Source organism: Ctenopharyngodon idella, chromosome 5, assembly GCF_019924925.1.
Source record: "Ctenopharyngodon idella isolate HZGC_01 chromosome 5, HZGC01, whole genome shotgun sequence".
NCBI lineage: Eukaryota > Metazoa > Chordata > Actinopteri > Cypriniformes > Xenocyprididae > Ctenopharyngodon > Ctenopharyngodon idella.
In genome coordinates this window covers 1,427,717-1,449,864 of record NC_067224.1, presented here as the reverse complement: position 1 = coordinate 1,449,864, position 22,148 = coordinate 1,427,717, and the positions used below count along the sequence as shown (strand labels likewise).

At 37.2% G+C, this 22,148-nt stretch overlaps 1 protein-coding gene across 1 annotated transcript in view; it reads left to right on the top strand.

Moving 5' to 3' along the window:
- brinp1 (bone morphogenetic protein/retinoic acid inducible neural-specific 1) overlaps nucleotides 1-22,148 on the top strand; it is a 165,863-nt gene that overhangs the window by 130,907 nt on the left and 12,808 nt on the right. The window contains exons 6-7 of the mRNA XM_051894306.1: nucleotides 10,502-10,738; nucleotides 19,148-19,370. Coding sequence (XP_051750266.1) covers nucleotides 10,502-10,738; nucleotides 19,148-19,370 — 460 coding nt within the window. The remainder of the gene's footprint in view (nucleotides 1-10,501; nucleotides 10,739-19,147; nucleotides 19,371-22,148) is intronic.

Genomic DNA, 22,148 nt, shown 5'->3' with positions numbered 1-22,148 from the left:
TGGTGCATCATTTAAAAGATTGATGCCACTATCCTCATATTCGGCTCTCCGGGTTGCCAGGCATCCAGCGGGCTGATGAAATCCTTCCTCACTGACCCTGAGGTCAGCTCTCAATCTGAGGTGGTCAATCAAGAGTGAGTTTCTATTTGGACTAGTGGGGCAGATAAATCAGCCATTTCCCTCCTCCTTGAGACCTTCTCTGACAGTAAATATATTTTCTTAGCCCTCATCCTCCAAAGCAATTTCAAGATGCTCTGTTTTTTTATTGATTCGGTTTTAGTTTTCTGATGCTTGCGACAGCGCGTGACCAGCGTTTATTTACAACACAACTCTAACAGCCAATGAGTCTTCTGATCCCACATAAAGGTGTATTTGAATTTGAAACACTTCCATGTTTTGAAAAGAAGTTTCGCCTTCTCAGAACTTTGACTAACGTTCCGGGAAGGTTCTCTTAAAGATATGAACAAACGTTCTTCCAGTAACATGCTTTCAAAGTTTGTTCATTCAAAATGCTAGCACAATTTTATCTATACAGTGTTCATGGAACTTTTTGTTTTTCCTGAAACATTTTATTTGGACGTTCATTTACTGTTTTGTTTTTATGTTACTACTTGTTTCAGAATGTTCAGAACATTCAAAAGTAACATTCACATGATGTTTGAACATTGGGGTGGCCCATGATCCTCTTGATTATTTGGTAATTTGGTGCATAATGGAGTACAGCAGAGCAGCATCAATTATATCAAATATTGGGGGGACAATTTGGCCATTTCTAATTATCATGGGGGGGACTTGTCCCCCTCAATGTCCTCCTCAATGTCCCCCTCAATGTCTCCCTCAATGTCTATGGTGGTTACAGCCCTGCTTATAGCATATTTTTGTTAGCTTGTTTGTAATGAGTGCAACAAAAATGCAATGCTGCATCTGGATATTGTTAGCAGTGCTCATGAAGACTTTCTGCTTGGCGTGACATTTTAGAGTGTTTTAATCACTTTGCCAACCTTAAATACTTTATAAGATGTATTGAAAATCCCAAAAATGTCATTTTTACAAGAGACTTTTAGTGCTGAGCTGTGCCATGAGTCTATATAAACACTAAAGCTCTGTTCCAAATCCTAGAGTGCTGTCTACCTAGACAGGATTTTGGTTCAAGCTCCGCTGTTTTAAAAGGTTGGCGATATGACTGTGCTGCCTTCCCAGATACTTTTGTTGGGGCCAAATTTGCATCTGTCAAGGAAATCTATGAGTGCATTGCGATTGAGAAAACGTCATTCAAGATGGCGCACGAGTCAAGCAGAATGTCGACTATAAATGCATCTCATTCAATACTGAAAGGTATAAATGCAAAAACTTAAGTCTAATTAATATCTAATTAATCACCTACATTTGTGTGAGCACAACAGTCGAGTTCCCGAAATCCCATTCATTTCCTCCATATGGGAAATTGATTTATAACTGATAACTGCAAATGCATGAAGAGACCAGGTGTAAACAGGCTCTTAGATTTCAGCAAGTTTTTGGAACAAATCTATTCTGCTTACTGCTCTATATGTGGTTAGAAATGACCAGAGATCAGTGTATATTTCTAGTGCGTGTGGTCCTCAGTGTCTCAGCACCGCCGGCAGCTCACTCTCATGCGTCAGCCAGCAATTTTGTGCACAGTGCAATTTCTGCTTCACCCTTTAGACAGCAGTCTTCCTCATTAGCCAGGCAATCTTTGTGTGTCATTTTCTGTCTTTATAGTCGTTACCTACTTCTTTTTTTTTTTTTTTTTTGACTGTCTGGCAGCCCCTGTAGAATAATGCTGTATTGACACTTGTGCCTATTAGTCATTTTTACAGTTAGTGTAATAGTCTGATATCATATTTTGCTGGAGTTTATGCTAAATAAGTAGTATTTTACCACACATGCTGATATCAGCTTGAAGAGTCTTGAGGAGTCAGCGTGCCTTTCATTTCCTATAGTTCAGTTTTGTGACATTTCGGTAGCATGTAATATAACAACCCAGGCTCATTGGAAATACGTGCCTGTGGGGACATTTCTGCACTATATTATGTTGTTTCTTGCACGTTTTGCAGCACTTTCGAAGTGAAATGCTTAGTGGGTGGCACTTTTAAAGCATCTTCAGTTTTATCCAAAGCAGATGAATGAGAATCTGGCAATGTTTCATTACATTGGCTGTTGGAAATGAAATGTCCAGTTCGTGGCACTAAAAGGCTCTATTGCGTTTGAAAATAACGTAGCATCTACACTAAACCTAACCAGTGGTGCTAACAAAAGCAAACATGAGATAAACAAACATTTGCTGAAACAAACATGTCATTTTATCTTGCTTCTACAATTCTTTGAGCTCTTTTATCATGACTCGTGTGATGCGAAGCGCTCGTACATCACGAGTGCAATGCTGTACCAGGTGAGCTACTGAGCAAGTTTACTAAGAAAAAGCCACACAAATGGAGCTGGTTATGTGATGCAAACCTCAAACTGTATTACACTGTGTCCAAACCAGATGTGATGCAACGGCGCAATGCTTTCCATGTTAATCGAAGTTTTTGTCGATTCTACGAATCTATTTTAGAAATGGTTTCTATTTTTCTGTGATGTCACGGCTGGACACAACAACAACATACAAAAACACGACAATGACAATCTCAGGTACTGATTATGTGCTTTATTTAATGTTAAAAGCATCGAATGTGAGTTTGACTATATTTTTGTGTGCCCTTTATTGCAATACTGAAAGTGACAATGGATAATTCACCTCAGATCTTTAATGAAAGGAACGTTCAAACTGTCGAGTGTATTTTATGACTTAATATTTATGAATTTGATTATGTACTTATCCATTTGGTTGTGAGTGCAGTGCGCTTGCAGAGAGACTCCGCCCACATGCTCTTCTGATTGGCTGTGTTTTTTTTTTTTTTTTTTTTTTTATTGATTTGGTTGCGAGTGCTGTGTTCTTGCAAAGAGACTCCGCCCACACGCTCTTCTGATTGGCTGTGATTTTGGATTGATTTGGTTGTGAGTGCAGTGCGCTTGCAGAGAGACTCCGCCCACACACTCTTGATTTTGTCGCAGACAAATTGCTTGTCACTCGAATTATGCTTTGTGGTAAAAGTGTGATCATAACATAATATTTTGCAAGGAACCATGCAAAATTTAACCCATAATCTGCCCTGTATCACAATTTGTGTGAAAAGGAACAAAGGATATTGGTGTTTTACTGCAACTAGTGTTCATTTCAGCTGGAAATGGCAGTGAGTTGTATGTATAGGTGTTTTTGGAGTAAAAATGTCGAATTTCTAATGAGCTTATGTTGTAATATAATGTGCTAAGAAGCTGGTTTATGTTTCCTATCGAACTTTTACTAAATGCTTTTAGAGTGGCTCTCATTGGCATTTCAGCAGCACCAACAAGTTACTGAGTAATGAATACTCAAGGAAGCAGTGCTGCAAAATTAATAAAAAAACGTTCCAATGGTCTGTGCGGAAGCGTTCATCTGAGGCTGATGGTACAGGTTAAAAAGCCATTTATTTTATCGTGTGATTTCTGGGGAGGACAGGGATACATTGCTACCGACCTGATCTGCATTACTGATTTACAGTCAGTGCTGTTTCTGAACTCATATGTGGTGTGTTTTATTTTACAGCATTAAAAGAGCGGGCTGTGCTGTCGTTTATAAAGTGCAGTGCACTGTTATAAAGCTATGACCCTTTAAACGAGCCCTCTGTAGCATCCACTCAGTGTGATTACACAGGCGAGGGAAGGGCGGTTCGGAAGGTCTTCATTTTTTTTAATGTGAGTTTTAACAGGAACTGAGCCATAATTTAACACCTTACTCAAGCAATGCCTCTCATTCCATCAGTGCATTAGGTAATGGTTATTTTGTGGATTTGGGGGCATACAATGCTCAATTAATCTTTGATGAAACCCTTGCTTATGAGGCGGAGCGTGGCATCGCAACCCGCGCCGTTGCCAAGAGCCCGTGAACTCTGGAATCAGGCCCGATCTGAAACATAAAAATAGCAGAAAGTCCCATGGACAAAGTTTAACATTTAGATAACATGCTTCTCACCTGCATAAAGGGCACATGCAAGACCCGATCAATAATTCAGACCTTAAAAAGAAATGCATTTATTGGTTGATATTTAAGAGGTGTCCATCCTCTCAGAGTTGGAGTCAAGACCAGATCCGAACCAAATGCCTCAAGACTCAGTGTTCATATTAAAGTATATTAAGTGAGAATAGAAATGCAATGGTACAGAAAGTACAAATGCAACAGAAATGACTCTAAATGGATGATGAAATCCAGGGCAGACCAAGTCACACACTTTAATAACATCAACCCAAAATCTTCAAACTGCTGAATGAAGTATGATACGCAATTAAATAAACTAAACCTGCAATTTACCTGCTTAGCCACAGGGAGAACAGCTGGGAAATGCTGTACTTTGACGTGTTGAAATGCAAGATTGAACAGATAAATTCTGCTCTGTTTTATCTTTAGTTTTAGCCCATTAAATTCCTGCGCTGTCTGTCGTCGTTCATGTTTGATGACTGTGGTTGTGGACGGTGTGAACATGTGAATATGTCTCTCTCTGCATCCACAGGCTCTCATTAGTATTTTTACACCTGATTGCTCATCACACACTATATTTGTCTCCTATGAGGACGGTTTTACACATCGTCTGAATGAAGTGAGATTTTGCAATCATGCTGCCGTGTTCACAAGATTTTACCAGAATGAAAAAAAGTCACAAGATTGATTGGTGAATCTCACGAACCACTGCTATCTCACGACCAAATTCATATGTATTTCACAAGGTGGCGAATTCGTACGACCTCACTCATATTTATATGATTTGTCTAAACCCCAGTGACGGGTAGGTTTAGGGGTAGGTCATTTATACGAATTCATATGAATTAGCCACGTCGTAAAATACATATGAATTTGCTGTGAGATTGGGTTGCATAAAGAAGTAAATCTCATGAAATTGAGCAAAAAACATGTCCAGAACATATTTAACCCCAAAAACAACTTTTGAATATTCAATATTTTGAATATTATAAGCATTTTGTTTAAAGAAAATGAACCATTTTTAGGTGTCTGCATTGTGACATTATTCGTAACGACTAAATTAATATCCCCCAAATAATGGATGGATGGATGTTCAATAATGTAATATTATTGTAACCAGATAGATAGATAGACAGACAGACAGACAGACCCACACATAGTTATCATAAAAAAATAAATACATAAATAAATAAGCCAATAAATATGGTAATAGTAATGGGAATTTATTGTGAATGGCTTGGAAAAAAAATAAACCCTATTAAACAAATAAATCTCATACATTCATATATTTTTAACTCCAAAATCAAAGTAAGAAATATGAAGCTTGAATATTCAAATAATTTAAATATTTTGCTTAAAGAAAATTAAGCAAATTTTGGTGCCTGCACTGACATTATTGTAACAAGACAATTTCTCACAAATTGTATTATATACTATAATGCAAGAAAACAACTCGTTATTGACTGACTGAAAGGGAACCACACGCACACACACACACACACACACACACACACACACAGACACAATTATATATAATTAAAATGATCAGACAGAGAGTAATATAATAAAAATAACAACTAAGAATGGTAATTAATAAATGAATAAATCTGGCAATAGTAATGAGAATTTATTGTGCATGGTGGAAGTTTTAGAGAAATATATATCAATCCAAAAGATCCTAACATACCTAAAATAGGCTTCATTTTTAAGACAAAATATAATTCCCCCTTTTGATTTTAGAGTGAAAAGTGACTTGATTTTTTTTTTCTATGAGATTCACTTTTACATAAATATTCAAACAGGGTCAGTGAAAGATACAACAAATACCAGCATGAATGAAACAAACTTCAGTAAGAGAGATGGAGTCGCTCAGCGTCTGTGTCTCAGTAATAGAGGAGGGGATTGTGTGTGTTGTGTTGGGGGTGTTATTGTGAACCCAGGGCTTTTGGCACCGCCACTGTCGTCGAGCTGCACCCATCCATGAACCCACCATCTGGATTCTCCCACAAATCACATTAAAGTTGCAGGAGCAGGAATACATCAAGCTAAATGAATATTGGCTCAGGGGTCCACAGACAGTCTGACGAGAGAGAGACAGCCGAGCTGTGATGATCAGTCTTGGGCTCTGACGGTCTGTTCGGCTCAGAGATGCTGGGAATCTGCGACGACCGATCCAACCACTTCTGCGTAATGACAAACAGATAAATTAACAAGTTTTTTTGGTAACACTAGTATAGGGAACACATATAAACTATTAACTATGACTTTTCCCTCAATAAACTCCTAATTTACTGCTTATAAACAGTTAATAAGCTAGTTGTTAAGTTTAGGTATTGGGTAGGATTAAGAATGTAGAATAAGGTCATGCAGAATAAGGCATTAATATGTGCTTAATAAGTACTAATAAATAGCCAATATTCTAGTAATATGCTGCTAATAAGCAACTAGTTAAAAGACCCTAAAATAAAGTGTTACCGTTTTTTTTTTTTTTTTTTTTTTTTACATTTTCTATCTATTTTAAATATTTTACTTATTTTACATCCATCTATCTATCTATCTATCTATCTATCTATCTATCTATCTATCTATCTATCTATCTATCTATCTATCTATCTATCTATCTATCTATCTATCTATCTATCACATATTCACTATTAACCTTGACTTTTCCCTCAATAAGCTCCTAATAAATAATAAATATATATATACTAATAAATAGCCAATATTCTAGTAATATGCTTGCTCCATCCATCCATCCATCCATCCATCCATCCATCCATCCATCCATCCATCCATCCATCCATCCATCCATCCATCCATCCATCCATCCATCCATCCATCCATCCATCCATCTAAAGATTAAGTTTTCAGTATTGTTTTTTCCCTCAGTGTGTTTAAAGCTAAATAAATGCAACATAACCTCCAACACAAATCCTATAATTCTTCTCATAGCAAATGTGTAATTACTATGAAGCAATTATCTGCATGCATGCTGCACATTACCTTCCATTAGAAATGGATACGCTTCATTATATCGGGCTAGCTTCCATTACCATGTTTTATGTCAATGCCGAGGTATGATTTATTATTTATTTAAGAGAATGATACGGTGTCTGGCAATGCAATGCAATAGATCTCTCTATAGGGCTTTTTGATTTTCTTTTTACATCATGAGGGATATACTGTGTCTCCTAATGTGCTGTATTTATGCTGCAAGATAAACACGGAAGATGTTTTGTCCTTCAGGACTGTCTAGTGAACTTCCTGATTCCTGTATCATCCACGATAATGTTGTAATTGTTGGAACAATGTGAGATCTGACATTATTGAGAATATCACTCTCTTTGACACAGCAAGCAGAGAGATTTGGAGGTTACCCTCCCCATGTGGACTTCTTCTCTGTTGCCAATTGTTGTTTTTCTTTCATTTTCCTTTGGCGTTAAGTGAGTAATCTTTTGTGTTAATTGAACTGAAAATGTTGGATTGTTTCTGCCAATTATGTGCTTTAGTATAACTCTTTACTGACAGTTCAATTGGTTAATTCTTTTCTGTTATTTGAGTTATTTGGAAACCTGTAGGGAGGTGAGTGCATGACATTTTTCTTTGTAATTCATTGTTTTCTCCTGTTTTTCTGAGTGAGACAGGGAGACAGGAAGCATTGCTGTTTTTCTTTTCATTTTCTTTGTGTTATAGGTAATTCAGAAGATTAAAATGTATTTAGAAACTTTTTGTTTATTATGTTGGCCTTGCTCTCTCCTGAAGCTTTTGTTTCCTATTTCATTTCTGTTTTAATAAATTACGCTTCAGTTTGATCTTTGATTAGTTGTGTTTCTTTCTAGAGCTGGGGCTGGAGATGAAGTTCCCCATGGTCTCTCTCATTTTTGTTCCATTTTCCCTTAACCCTTAGACTTAAAAAGGGGAGATCGTAACATGAATGATTCAATGACCGAATTAATCAGCCATTTGAACTAATCAACTGAATGAATGATTCAATGACTCACTCAATTGAACGCACAGCCTTCCAAAGTATACTTCACATGACTCGTGTACACAGGTGTTCGACGCATGCACAGTTTTGAGCAATCTCTCGCCACGAGTTACAACCCACGTAAACATCTTTGTATTCTTTCATGCTAGAGTTGTACAAATGAGGGTAGTTTCTAACCTCTTCACACAATCTCTCGTCTATGTAGGCCACCATTGTCGCTGTAGTTTGCATGTGTTCCGGTCTGTTCTGTTTATGCAGGTTTTCTTTGACTACCTTGTGAATCGACGCCCCCAGGGCACGGTGGATAAACAAATCACTGCAAAAAAATAAATAAATGCACATGTGTGACCTGCGTGTGCAAAGTATGCACAGTTACAAAAGTCCTGTGGTGCACGTACTCTTCTGATGACAAAATTCACGTTGCGCACTGTATGCTGACCCTCACATATGTGTAAGATGCGTACTTTGGGCTTAAGACAGTGACTTACAGTTTCTTACAGTTTCATTTTTAAAATATTGTTTCATTTAAAAACAAATGATTTCATTTCGTAGCATTATTTTTATGCAATTGTAAATACAGTGTAAATGCATTCAGGGCACTTCTGAGCTGCATTAAACAGTCTGTGAAAATACTAAATGCCCCTTTAGATGCAGCTTCTGTGCCACTTCTGAACTGCAAATTTACTGAGATACTGATTTAATTTGACTGGTTACAGCCCTATAGTGTTTTATTGCTCTAATTCAGTGTATTGATTAAATGCAAGAATTTAAAATCTCCCTGTAGTCAATAATTTTATCCCTTAAAACTCATCTTTGATCACCAAAATGACGTTTAAACTTTTTTTTTTTTTTTTTTTTTTTTTCTGTGAAAAAAATTCTTCATGCTTTAAAATAGCTTGAATGTATCTCTACACCCTTGCTTCATTTAATATATGAAATTCCATGAATATGCAAATTAGCCCCGCCTCCACTCACTCACACCAGCTCAGAGATCCACTCGGTCAACTTACTGAGGTAAACGCTGCACAATGATATCGCTCTTTACAATAACGATAATTAATATGATTAGCCTTTTGTTTGACTATGTTATCAAACAGCTAATGTGTTGCTAATTTTACACAAACCATGTTCCAGTTCGTGAATCAGACAGCTGCCTTCTAAAAACCAGTATCCTTACAAACGCTTTGAACAACTCAGAACGTCAGTATAGAAAGACATATAGTTCATCATAACATCGTAATATACATCATACACCTGCCATATTGATAAATCTACACAAAAACAACAGAAAAGTATACCAGGATAACCTGGCTTCTCTCGAGACTCCCCTGCTAGTTCGCTGTTAATGATATGCTAAAGCCCACCGGCATGTTGACTACAAGGTAGTTTGATTTTTCACTGCAGATTTAAGGAGAAAATACTCAGCAATGGTGTTGACTGATGAATTTGCACATGGTTTGTATTAAAGCATATTAAAAACCCCACATAGACATATAAACAACATAAGCTGGATTTTTTTTTTTTTTTTTTCACAGGGGGTCTGAACATAAGATGATACATACATCTAACAAAAGTGGAATACATTTCCATTACAAGGGTAAAAATCCTCTGGAAATCAATTGAAGGAGACAAATATTGCCTTGTAGTGAATAACAGCAGTTTCTGTCACTGCTGTGAACTGACAATCATACAGAATATGAAGAATATGAAATGCCAGTCCATGTACCAGCAGAAAACCCCAGAAAATCAACAAAATCCCAGAAAATATCGAGATAAGGTTTTCTGAGTGGTTTATAGTCTGGTTTTATGTGGTTGCGAGGCTGTTCTGGCTGGTTTCTTACAGGCATGATTCAAGGAATCATTCAAGGAATCAAGCATGAGATATGTTTATTGTATGGTGTGATGCTATTGCATGCCAACACAAGCATGCCTTCAAAACCTCGCTCACACACACACACACACACACACACACTCACACACACACACACTCACACACTCACACACACACACACACACACACACACAGAGCAGAGGATATTATGACAGCCCTGGTAAATAAGCCGAAGCCGATCACGACAGAATACATCAATCACTCCTCTGTTTTATTCCATTATGTAAAGTCCTCCCACTCCGAGGGGACAGTTCAAAGTCAAGTGGACCTCTGACAAAACTTTCACAACAAATTCGCCGCTCTCCGACAGCATGATTCACTGTCACCATCGGGAGCGTCAGCGGTGTTATCTGAGCAGCTGAACTGTTGATGCTCTACATACGATCAGGTCCTTCACAGCGGCGCTCGTTTCCAGAGCGGGTTAATGTGAAATAAAGAAAGTTCTGTCATCGACTATCTGCAGCACTTTCTATCTGTTGCTCGCTGAAGTGAAATCAATAATGTCTGTAATGACTTTAACATCGATTCTCTTTCCCGTTTTCAGGTTTGCAGGTCATTTTCCCCGAGTACCTGCAGGAGAAGTTCGTCCAGTCGGCTCTCAGCTACATCATGTGTAATGGGGAGGGTGAATACATCTGCCAGAACAGCCAGTGCATCTGTCAGTGTGCTGACGAGTTCCCACAATGCAACTGTCCCACGACTGACCTCCAGATCATGGAGAACACGCTCATCGGCATGGCGGAGACTTGGGAAGCGTCTTACAACGACTTCGAGAACTCAGGTAACACACTTCAGCCAAAAGCGAAAGAGTTTTGCCATTGCGACGTTTCATTTTTTGGCGGAAATGTCCTTTCAAAACCCTAAATTGAGTCTGCTCAGAACGCCAACACAATGATCTGACAGCATTAGCTGGCAAGTTAGCTTGTCAGGACTGTCAGCAAGTCTGGGCTGGAGCCAATTTTACCATCCATTGTCAAATATGACAGTTTCACCACGCTACACATCATGACTAATAAGTAGACGCGCCGACAGCGAGCATCGAGTCAGGTGTTGTAATCCCATTCGTGGATCGATTCCCACACCGCACACTTCCTTGGCTGCACTAATTGGGCTAAGTGACGTTTGAAGTCATCTGCATTGATTTAGCTTGAAATAATCAGAAGACGTCTGTTTGCTCATTCAATAGAGGAGCAGCTCTCGGCGTGTATTCAGCGCTCATTATACGGCATTATACTTGCCTTTTCACTCATTTTCTAATGCACGTTGCTGAGAGAACAACCTTTTGTTATTTTCATCCAGTCAACAATCCAGAAAATGTAAATAAGTTAACTCCATGTCGACAAATGATGCACCTATTATCCGGTTAACTAAAAATGTAGGTAAATATGCATTAAAATGTTCACCTAATGTTTCATTGTCTCTCCCATATTAAAATGTATTCATGCACAAGTATATAACTCTGTACATTAATGTTGATTATTTTAATGGATTTGCAATGTATGCGTCATAGAGTATGCAAAATTATTAATATACTATTATATGCATGCTATTATAGCACAGGCTTTTAATGCAAAACTTTATACAATGTGTAACTGGGTCCATTCAAGCCACGAAAACACTAGTTTGTTTAGTATAAAATGCATTTAACTAATACACTTCTGTTCAAAAGTGTGGGGTTGGCAAGTCTTTTTAATGTTTTTTAAAGAAGTTTCTTCTGTTCGCCAAAAATCAAAAATACAGTAAAAATTGTGAAATATTTTTACGATGTAAAACAGCTGTTTTCTATGTGAATATATAGTAAAGTGTAATTTATATCCTGTGATCAAAGCTGAATTTTCAGCATCATTACTCCAGTCTTCAGTGTCACATGATCCTTCAGAAATCATTCTGATATGATGATTTGCTGCTCAAGAAACATTTATGATTATTATCAATGATGGAAACATTGCTTCATATTTTTGTGGAAACGTGATTCTTTGATGAATAGAAAGTTCAAAGGTTGAAATAGAAATATTCCGAAATATTATAAAAGTCTGTAACTTTTAATCATCCTTTCAGAATAAAATTATTCATTTCTTAAAAAAAAAAAAAAAAGTCGTATGACCTTAAACTTTCAAATGGTAATCAAATGAACATGAAAAAAAGAAAGAAAAGAAATCAAATTAATGCAAGTGATTAACAGACAGCAACACAATGTACTGATTCTAGTCTCTTCAAGGTAGACTTTAGTTAAGAAAGTGTAAGCTTTAAATATAATTAATCAGCTTGTTATATGCTGAGACTGCTGTCAATTTCTGTGAGCCACCTTGTGCCGAAAACTCTGCATAAGACTTGCATGCTAACTTCTCTCTTTGAGCCAATCTGCAATAAAGCAAGCATGAATAATTCAGCGCTCCACGATGCTTTCTCTGGGAGAAGAGGAGCTTCTTGCGGTTTATTGTAACAGTCAATTTCACCCCACTGCCTGGACTCAAATCGCACGCCACGGGCGAAAGCGCTGCTCCATTCCCGCTTCCAAAAGATGGATTCATAGAAAGGCTGTGCAGGTTTATGAATGAATGTTATATTCCTACCAACTGTTTCTCTGATATTATAGATGCACTGCTGCAATGACGATATGTGTCTGTATCTATAATTTTATAGAAACAAAAGAAAAATAAAACGCACAATGTTCTTCTAACATCAGTGTATTGTTCCCATTTGGTTTGGGTCAATGGATCGCCACTAAGGGTGTGAGGAACCCATATGAACCCATAAAACAGTGTCTATATGGCTTTTACCTGATGGATCACTATTATTAATTTGTAGACATTTTAATGAAATATTTGTATAATAAAAAGGAAGAGTTGTAGTCTCGTATTGGTCTGATTAACCACACTGTTAACCCGAATAAGTTGGCAAAACTCAAAAAAATTAGTAGAGGTAATCAGTGACATCAATTTTTTTAAGTAAGCAGAACTGGCAGATTTCAATTTTGCACCAATATATTTTAATTAAATAAGTTAATTCATACATTTAACTTAAAATTATCATGTAATCTCAACTTAAATATTTTTAGAAGAACAGTTCAGATTACTTAAAATGTGTCCGTTTCGTGAACTCAAAAGAAAAAGAATGTTCTAAATACTCATAAAAGTTAATTTGATTGAACTTATTTGTTTAATTTAAGTTTGTCCTACTCAAACCAATTCATTATTTTGAATGTTAGGGTTTACAGTGCAAGCTCTCCATAAAAACAAAACAAAACAAGCCTTAGAATTTAATAAAGTAATACGCATTATACAGACAATTCATATTTAATGGTATTAGATGATTTGCTTATTGCATTTAATAGATTAAACTTTCAATAAATCATTTGCAGTTGGTTTTTAATGTGTTTTTATACATGTTTGAGCTGAGTTTTCACTGCATTTACATCGTTTTGACCAGCATTTGCTTTGAAACAGCTGATTCAAATGATTCAGTCGCTGTGCTCAAAACTGTACAAATTCTTACTGTCCCTATATGTTTAGTTTAATTCACAAGTATTATACATTATGTGTGCATTGGTTGCTATGAATTTTTAATCTATATATATTTATAACCATTCCTGGCTATAACATTAAAGGCAGATTGTGACGTCTCTTAATGGCACTGCTACAGTACCTGTCTGATCCACAAGGAGTAAATTGCAATCTTCAGGAAACACAATCTCAGGCTTCATTAGTCCTCTAAATGGAGTAATGCGCAGTATGCGAGATATGAGGAACTCAAGAGGTCTGTCCATGCATCGATAACACTGTAACTGCATACAGTTAAAACCAAAAAATGATGGTTGTAAAATCACTGGTCCCTGGTCCCTAGATAGTGACCTTCAGTAATTTGAAAAAAGACATGTACCTTTGATTCTGGCTTAACCATGTTTTGAAATTTTTGGCTGTGAAAATATATTTGATGACGACTATTAATATAACATTGCAGAATGGTTGTAGAAAGGTTCTGTGAATGTACTGAGCGTTGTCCTGGGTAGATCGCATTTAATGCCACGCACACTCCGACAGACATTTTTCACCTCGCTGATCAAATATTTCTGAACAAAAAACATAAAGCAGAAATAGGTTACTCCCCAAGGTGATTGCTCAATATCCACCTTATGAGCACGCTAGCTTATATATTATTAACGGGTAATAAAAGGTCCAAATAAAACCAGACACTGCGATATATTTATATAGAGCAGAGGACACTCAAATTGAGTCTGTGAACCTCAAGGTCGCCGCAATATTCCTCTGGACCGGCCCGAGGAGAAAAACGCTCAAGCGCCGAATGGTGCGTGAACGGATGAATCTCCTGAAATGTCAAGCTTATCAATTAGGGAAGTGATAATTGTTCGAACGTGTTAATAAACTCCCACTTTAATGCCAATAAGTTCTTAAATTATCATCACCCAACCCATTGTTTTGAGGTGTGAATGAATATGATCGTCTCCTGGCTTGGGTGTGAGCTGTCAGCCGTCTGGATAATTCCCGTCATAATAGGGTAGAAAATGAGGAAGTCTCTGGGATTTTTTTTTTTTTTTTTTTTTTTGTGAAAATGCTACGCATTAGTTGAGAGATACACAATCTCCAAAAGACCCAGAGGCACTTGAAATGGCCTGTGAAGATGTCCTGAGTAACACAAAAACTACCCAAACACTGGGTTGTTACGTCTGACCCAGGATCTGGGTAACACAAAAACTACCCAAACACTGGAAAAATAATCCCCAAAAAAACGACCCAAAAGGCTCAACCCAGGACTTGGGTAGAAAAAAGATTTTTTAGAGTGTTTACAGTAAGAAAATCATTGCTGCAGTATATACAAAGTATAAATAAGCAATAATTAGAAACACAAAGATGTCACTTTTCTTTTACGCAAACTCTCACACCAGGTCAGTGGATAGAGACGATTCACAATGAGAGAAATCAAAATATTCAATATGGCGGCTCAAGGAATGGAAGTCATGCTTTCCCTTTCTCCTGTTTACTATAGAACACATGCTCACATTATCTTCTTTTTGCATTTGAGCTTAAGAAGCACTATGATTTCTGTCTCCACCTATTCAAGTAGATGGAGCTGTATTTGCATGAATAGAAATAGCTGTCCGGGAGGGTTATGAATATGGATATTTAGTGTTTAGCACAGACATTTATGGATGTGGGGTCATCCTTTGATGAAATAATAGAACATGATACACTAAAAAACAAGCTAAAATACATTTTGAAATGTTAAATCAAATGCAGTCAATATTTCAATATTATTGTTACTCAAACTAACAAGGTGGGTATGTATCACTGTATGCATTTTAAAAAGTCAGATACATACAGTAAAAGGATATGAGCGATCTGACAAATGCTGCGCAGAAACAATTGTTAAAATGTTTCAACATGTGCACATTGGACACATTAAGTCGTTGGAGTTTTAGAAGATGGCAGGCTCTCACAATAAGTGTTTTCCAAAAATAATTAATAATTGCTTTGATTCACCAAGGTTTTGTAAGCTCTGTCTTAATTAAAGACTTTTGGAAAAGCAGCAAATGCCTTAATTCATAAAGTTTGCCAACAAATCCCCGGAGCACAGTGTCTCTGAAATATTCTGTGCTTATTACTTCTGAATGGCCAAAATCAACCCACAACTTTCTCTGGAATAGTCAGAATGCTGCTATATAATTCACACAAACATCTTTGTTGCAGAATAAGCTACAATATGTACCAGGCTTTATGGCATTAGTCTTGTTTGTAGGTTAATGTCTGAAGTATAGAGCAGAACTGCATGATTTTATTAGTGGCATAAATTATAACTTCAGTTAAAACATTGACAGGTTTACAAAAATGATTCAGGGTTTAAGCCCAACTCTAGCACTGCTAATGTATCATTTCGTTTCCTCTTGACACATAATTTTCACCCAGTAACACACCAATAAACACATCCGCTCTATAGACAGTCACGTGCCACTGCGTTGGCGCCTGAGGCGGTTTCTGGATTCAGATGTCATTTTAATAGCATATCAAACACATTAAAGGAAACAAGCAGGTGGAGTTGTTAAACATCATAAGTGCATGTTTAGACCGTAATATTGACAGTCCCTATATGACCATGCTGCAAATTTTTAAATGAACCATCAACCAACCTTGACTGCTCTCAGACAGACACTTCCCTTGTATGTGCCGCAGGCTACAGGCACATTCATAGTTACAGCATGTCTGATTCCCGTATGACAGCACAAATCTGTCGTTTAAAGCAGGGGTGTCCAGTCCTAACTCAGCTGAAACTGACTGTATTTACTTCAGTGATACACCTTCCTGGTCATGATTCAGTGTTTCCCAGAGGATTTTGTGGAGGGTGGACCTTGGTCCCTCTAGGGCAAACATTTGTTACATTTTAAAGTTAAATGCATTTTAAAGTTTAAATCTGGTGCACTTTGAGAGTTCAGAATTAAGAGCTCCATGTTCAGCCCCCCTGTAGTGAAAATCAAGTTTTAATGTTGTTTATATGTCTATGTGGTGTTTTTAATATGCATTAAGACAAACCATGTGCAAATTCATCAGTCAACACCATTGCTGAGTATTTTCTCTTTAAAACTGCAGTGATCTAAAGCGGTTTCAAAAACGCGGTTTGAAATCACTGGTGTTTGTGACGTCACAAACTATCTTGTAACCAATCACATCAACATGTGGGCGGGCTTTAGCATATCATTAACTATGAGCCCTCTGAAGCAGGGGAGTCTCAAGAGAAGCCAGGTTATCCTGATATATTTTTATGTTGATAAGAAAAATCAGGTAGATTTAGCAATATAGCGGCTGAATGATGCATATTACGGTGTTATGATGAATACATTGATGTTATGAGTTGTTCAGAGCGTTTCTAAGGAGCTGTCTGACTCGCGAACGGAAACATGGTTTGTTTAACACATTATTAGCTGTTTGATAACAGTCAAGCAAAAGGCTAATCGTATTAATTACCATTGTTGTAAAGAGTGATACCATTGTCCAGCGTTTACCTCAGTAAGTTGATTGTGTGGATCTCTGAGCTGGTGGGAGTGAATGGAGGCGGGGCTAATTAGCATATTCATAGATCCATGTATACTAAATGAGGCAAGGGTGTAGAGTTACAATCAAGCTATTTTAAGGCATTTTTAATTGAAAAAAAAAAAAAAAAAAAAAAAGTTTAAATATTTCATTCGGTGATCAAAGATGAGTTTTAAGGGATACAATTATTGACTACAGGGGGACTTTGCATTGACTTGTACCTGGCCTTTTAAAAGTGGACTCAAACATTTATATTTGTGAAATAATGTCTCAATTTACATTTATTATTATTATTATTATTATTATTATTATCATCCCTGAGACAGTAATATATTGCTATTGTAATACAAATGCATTGTAAAATAGGTACTCGAGGCTGTGCTGTATCGTGAATAAGTCACAGCTTAAGGGCGTTGTTTTGCGTCATGCCTGCAACCCCTTCAGCCGTGACTTATTCACGATACAGCATTAGCCTCGAGTAACTTATTGCTTTTATAAAATGGTTACCACACAATACAAATATTAAAGCCAAAAATATGTATCAATGCAACTTTCATGAAGTAAAATCACTAAAAGCCTTCCTTCCGCCGGAAAAAAAAAATCCCTGAGCATGAACAGCAACAGAAGTTACATTATTACGCCATTAGATGGAGGCAAAGACCATCTTTATGAGTGTGTCAGTCATTATCAAAGACTTTTATATTGAAGAGAATAAATTGTTTTGAAAACGCAACTGACAAATGCTTTGACTAGCACTGTCAGTCACGGGAAAACCCCTTAACTGTTAAAAGGACAAGATATTGCAGTGGACATTTAAACAGATTTTTTATTATGAACATTGGACTGACCTGAAGGAAAATGCTAAATCTGAATGCAGGTAATAAACTCGTTCACTCGATCTCTTTCTTACAGTACTCTTCTACATAATACAGTAAGCTTCAATGAACAATATCAACTGAGAACAAACTGTTTATGTTGCTAAGAGTGGGTGTTGTGTAGTGATACACAGAACTGTTGGGTGAAGCGGTCATAGCTGTGTTTTATCGTGAATTAAACACAGCTATTGACTAATCAGAATCAAGGACAGGAACTAACTATTTTATATATGTAAATAAAAAAAATGAAAATTAAATAAGTATATTATTTTACTTTACAGTAGTGAACAGTATGTATGTTAAAAATTTCTAAAGAGTTAAACTGTCAGTCTTATATTTGGCAAAAAAATGCACAAACGTGTCTCGTTACAAATCAAATAATCATCTGTTCGCAAACATGTTGGAAATTATGCAAATGTTAAAATAAAGCACAACAGATATATTCACAAATGCATGTTAAACTTTAAGTTCACTTCAGTGTGAACCGAGCCGATCTGAGATGCTGAAAACACCGGATAATGAGCTGCTCACATGTAAATGAACACAATGACAGACTTCACTCTGAAATATGCAGCGTGTATTTCATTAGAAAGACCTTTTGTGGTTTGAGATATCGAATTTAGTTCATTTGACTGAAGCTTTTCCAAAACAATGATGCAAAACATTAGAGACCTTTTTTTTGGTATTATGAGAAGTCTAATTAGGAATCTATCGCAGATCATCACAGTGTAGCTAATTTATGGGAAACCTGTGCTTCACCAGGGCACGTTGTTCAAAAATTAAACCAAACCAGTCTTCATAATCTTTAATATGATGTAATAACTTGCTCAGCCTCTGAAACTTTCATTTTTAACTGCGGTTACCCGAGCCACACTGGATAGTGGTTACTAGTTTAACTAGTCAATGGCTGTTTAGTCATTGTTTTGGGCTAGTGTTGTAGGTAAGGCAGCCTTTCCAAACTATTAACTCATTGAATATCCTATTTCACTATCCTAATTCAACACATTATGCAAGTTGCTTTGCATGTTGACTTTATAAGACACTAAAAGAGGACATGGGAATGAAAATCGTTCAGAATTCTGAAGGCCCTCTGCGTAATAGTATTGACAGTGTTTGTGGTTAAGATCAATCCTTGCCCGTAAAAGTCAATACTTTTCTCTATCACTCTTAACAGGTTTCACCCACAAAGGATTCCAAGTACCAATATGTGGTTTATGTGGAAATGCTTTTGCCCTCTATTATATGAACACCTGTCTCTCTGTCCTTCTCTCCTAGATGAGTTTAAGTCTTTTCTGAAGCGGCTGCCCGCGACGCATTTCCTCCCCGTGAGCAGCGTGCACCTGCTGTGGGGCAGCGACTGGGACCTTCAGAACCGCTATCGGCTCTTGCAGAGTTCTCTGGAGGCCCAGAGACTGAAGATCCAGCGCACGGCCCGCAAACTCTTCGGCCTGAGCATCCGCTGCCACCACAACCCCAACCACCAGATGCCCAGAGAGAGGTGAGAGGCTTTACAACATGAGGTTCCCTTACAGAAGAAAATAGGATCATATTCCAACAACTGCTCATGTTAGAGCTCAACAGTAGCTGTCCACTATGTCAGCAAGCATTTCCCCATTCATTTTCTCCACAGGGATTTCAGCAGATTAATGAACTAAACCAACCAGCTCCCAGATGAATCACAAAATTACAACAATTTATTCCAAGTGAAAAAAAAAAAGAAAAAGAAAAAGGTACACGACTATGTACTTAAAGTTCCATCCCAGCTAACAAGAAAACATATATTCTAAGAACAGTGTTCTATTTAAATGTTATTTCTGAATGTTCTCTGAACATTAAAAATGTTTTATTTTTAAAAACTTTTATGTCTTGGTTATATGAATGTTAAAGGGGCTATATGTAAGAGTTTTCATGCATTAATCGCTTTATTTTATTGCCAATATGTGAACAGCTTGTAACCAAACTCAAAAAACGAGACCTTCCCCAACTTCCTAGTGGAAGTCATGTCTATGAAATCCTGTAGACTGATTTTTATGTGAAAGATTCAGGTTGATTATGGCAGGAAAATCTAAAGCATGTGAGGTTTACACCAAGCGGCAACCTTCCGGTCTCTCTCTTGAATACAACACGGAAGTAACTTAAACTGCAATTCATCGACTGGCCACTAGAGACAGGCTCCATAGATCCCCATGTTAAAATGCCCAACTTTACAGCAGAAAAAAAAAAAACATGTTTACTGCTTGGTACAAAAAGTGGTTTTGGTCTATATAGCTAATTTTGCCCTTCATGACAACTGTGAGGAGGGGATTTTTTTAACTCATCCGTTTAAATTATATTAAGCCTTAAAGTTCTGCATAATTAAGGGCGTGGCCACTCGAGTGACAGGTGGATTGCTGCTGCTGTCAATACTAGTCATTTGTCTGCTGTCTGTGAGCTTTCACATCGCCTCAGCTAATTCCAGCCGCTGAACTTGGCATCGTTGTTGGATCGTCTTGGCATTGGCTAAAAGTCCGTCAGATTTACTACAACGGCTGGAGAATATGCCTCTCAAGACACCAACAGCACTGCTTGGATATTATAACTAAAACTGCTGCACCATTTTCAAAAATGTACTCATTTGTTGAGAATCTAATGTATATGATCATATACAGATTTACAACATAAATGCTGCTTAGATTGTATAATTTCTTGAAGAACGATGATGGAGAGCAGATCGTTCACAAGAAATATGATGCAAACAATGGACAATATATCAATATTTCATGGATTTAACGCTTTTGCGGACAAAAAGTGCGGTCGGATGTTTTTTAATGGACGCTTATCATGGACATTTTAACCCAAGCGCGACGGTTTGGATTCATCTCTCAATCACTAGGTATGAAAGTACAAAGGTATGAAGTCCCGTTTTGATTTTACGTGTTGTCATTTGCCCGCTCCGCTCATTTTGGGTTTCAAAAAATTCTCTTCAGAAACCTACGGGTGACGTCATGGACACTATGTCCATGTTTTATACAGTATATGGTTTACACGTGTTCCCGAGAACCCTCTCTTCTGTTCAATGACACATAAAACGAATGCTTATACAGTGTTCAGGATAATGCCGAAAGAGAGATTCTGTGCTGTAATGTCAATGTGTCATGCAAAGAAAAGGGATTCATTCAAACTATAGTCTCACATAATCAGATCTATATAATCTATAGTCTTAAATATTCATCTAAACGCTGCTGTCAGTAGTGTGTACGGCATCTGGATGTTTGTTAACAGTATATCGCTTCAAAAGTATTTCCAACTTCTTTTTACTTCTAAGCACGAAAAAGAACTTCGCCAAGGCCTTGAATCACATTCAGTCTCTTTACATGTGCATGATAACAAGGGTTTCTGAATTCTACATAAAGCCCTTTTAAGAGAACATTCCATTTTATCAGTCTTCAAACATTATGTGAATGTCACTTTTGATGTTCTCTGAACATTCTGAAACTAGTAGTAACATTTGAAAAACGTCCAACTAAAATGTCTCAGAAAAATGTTCATGAATTATGTATAAATAATGTTTTTGTTCTAACATTTTAAGAACGTTATTAAGGGCCAGATAATATTGAACAAACGTTCTATTGATGTTACTGGAAGAACGTTTGTTGAAGAACCTTGCCAGAACGTTCTTAGAATGTTCCCTGTTAGCTGTGGTACGCTTAATATTGATAAACAAAAGTGCAGTGTCAAAAGAATTGCCCGAAATCTAGACAAATAAAGTCATCTGTCCATTAACTTGACTTATAATATGCAAACTCAGGAAATGCACATAAATCAAACTCTAAAATGAACTACAAAAATTGTTTATATGGCTAAGCAGTGCGAGAGCATCAACTGTCACTAATGTGGAAGTGGCTCACCCACGCTCCAATGGCGGCTTTGACAAGGTCTGAGCTGAAGCGTTATCAAAGCCGAGCAGAGCATAGTCAGAGCTCTGTAGGGCTCACATCAAGGGCGTTTGATGGCAATAGCACAGAGAGAGAGAAAGAGAGAGAGGAATACAGAATGGAATTGACTATTTTAATTCCAGGTAAGTTGTTATCGGTTCAGCGTAGAGTGCCAATAGAAAAATTCCCTGTGATTTTCGGGGCTAATTCGTTAAACACTGGACTTCAAAGTAGAGTGTTGTTCTGCTGAGGGTGAGAGAGTCTATTTCTGTTTATGTGCGAGACTATATTCATACTTCAAAGTCACAGCAGCTAGTTTAGCTAACTGATAACAGTGCACCAAATTAGCATCCTATTTGAAT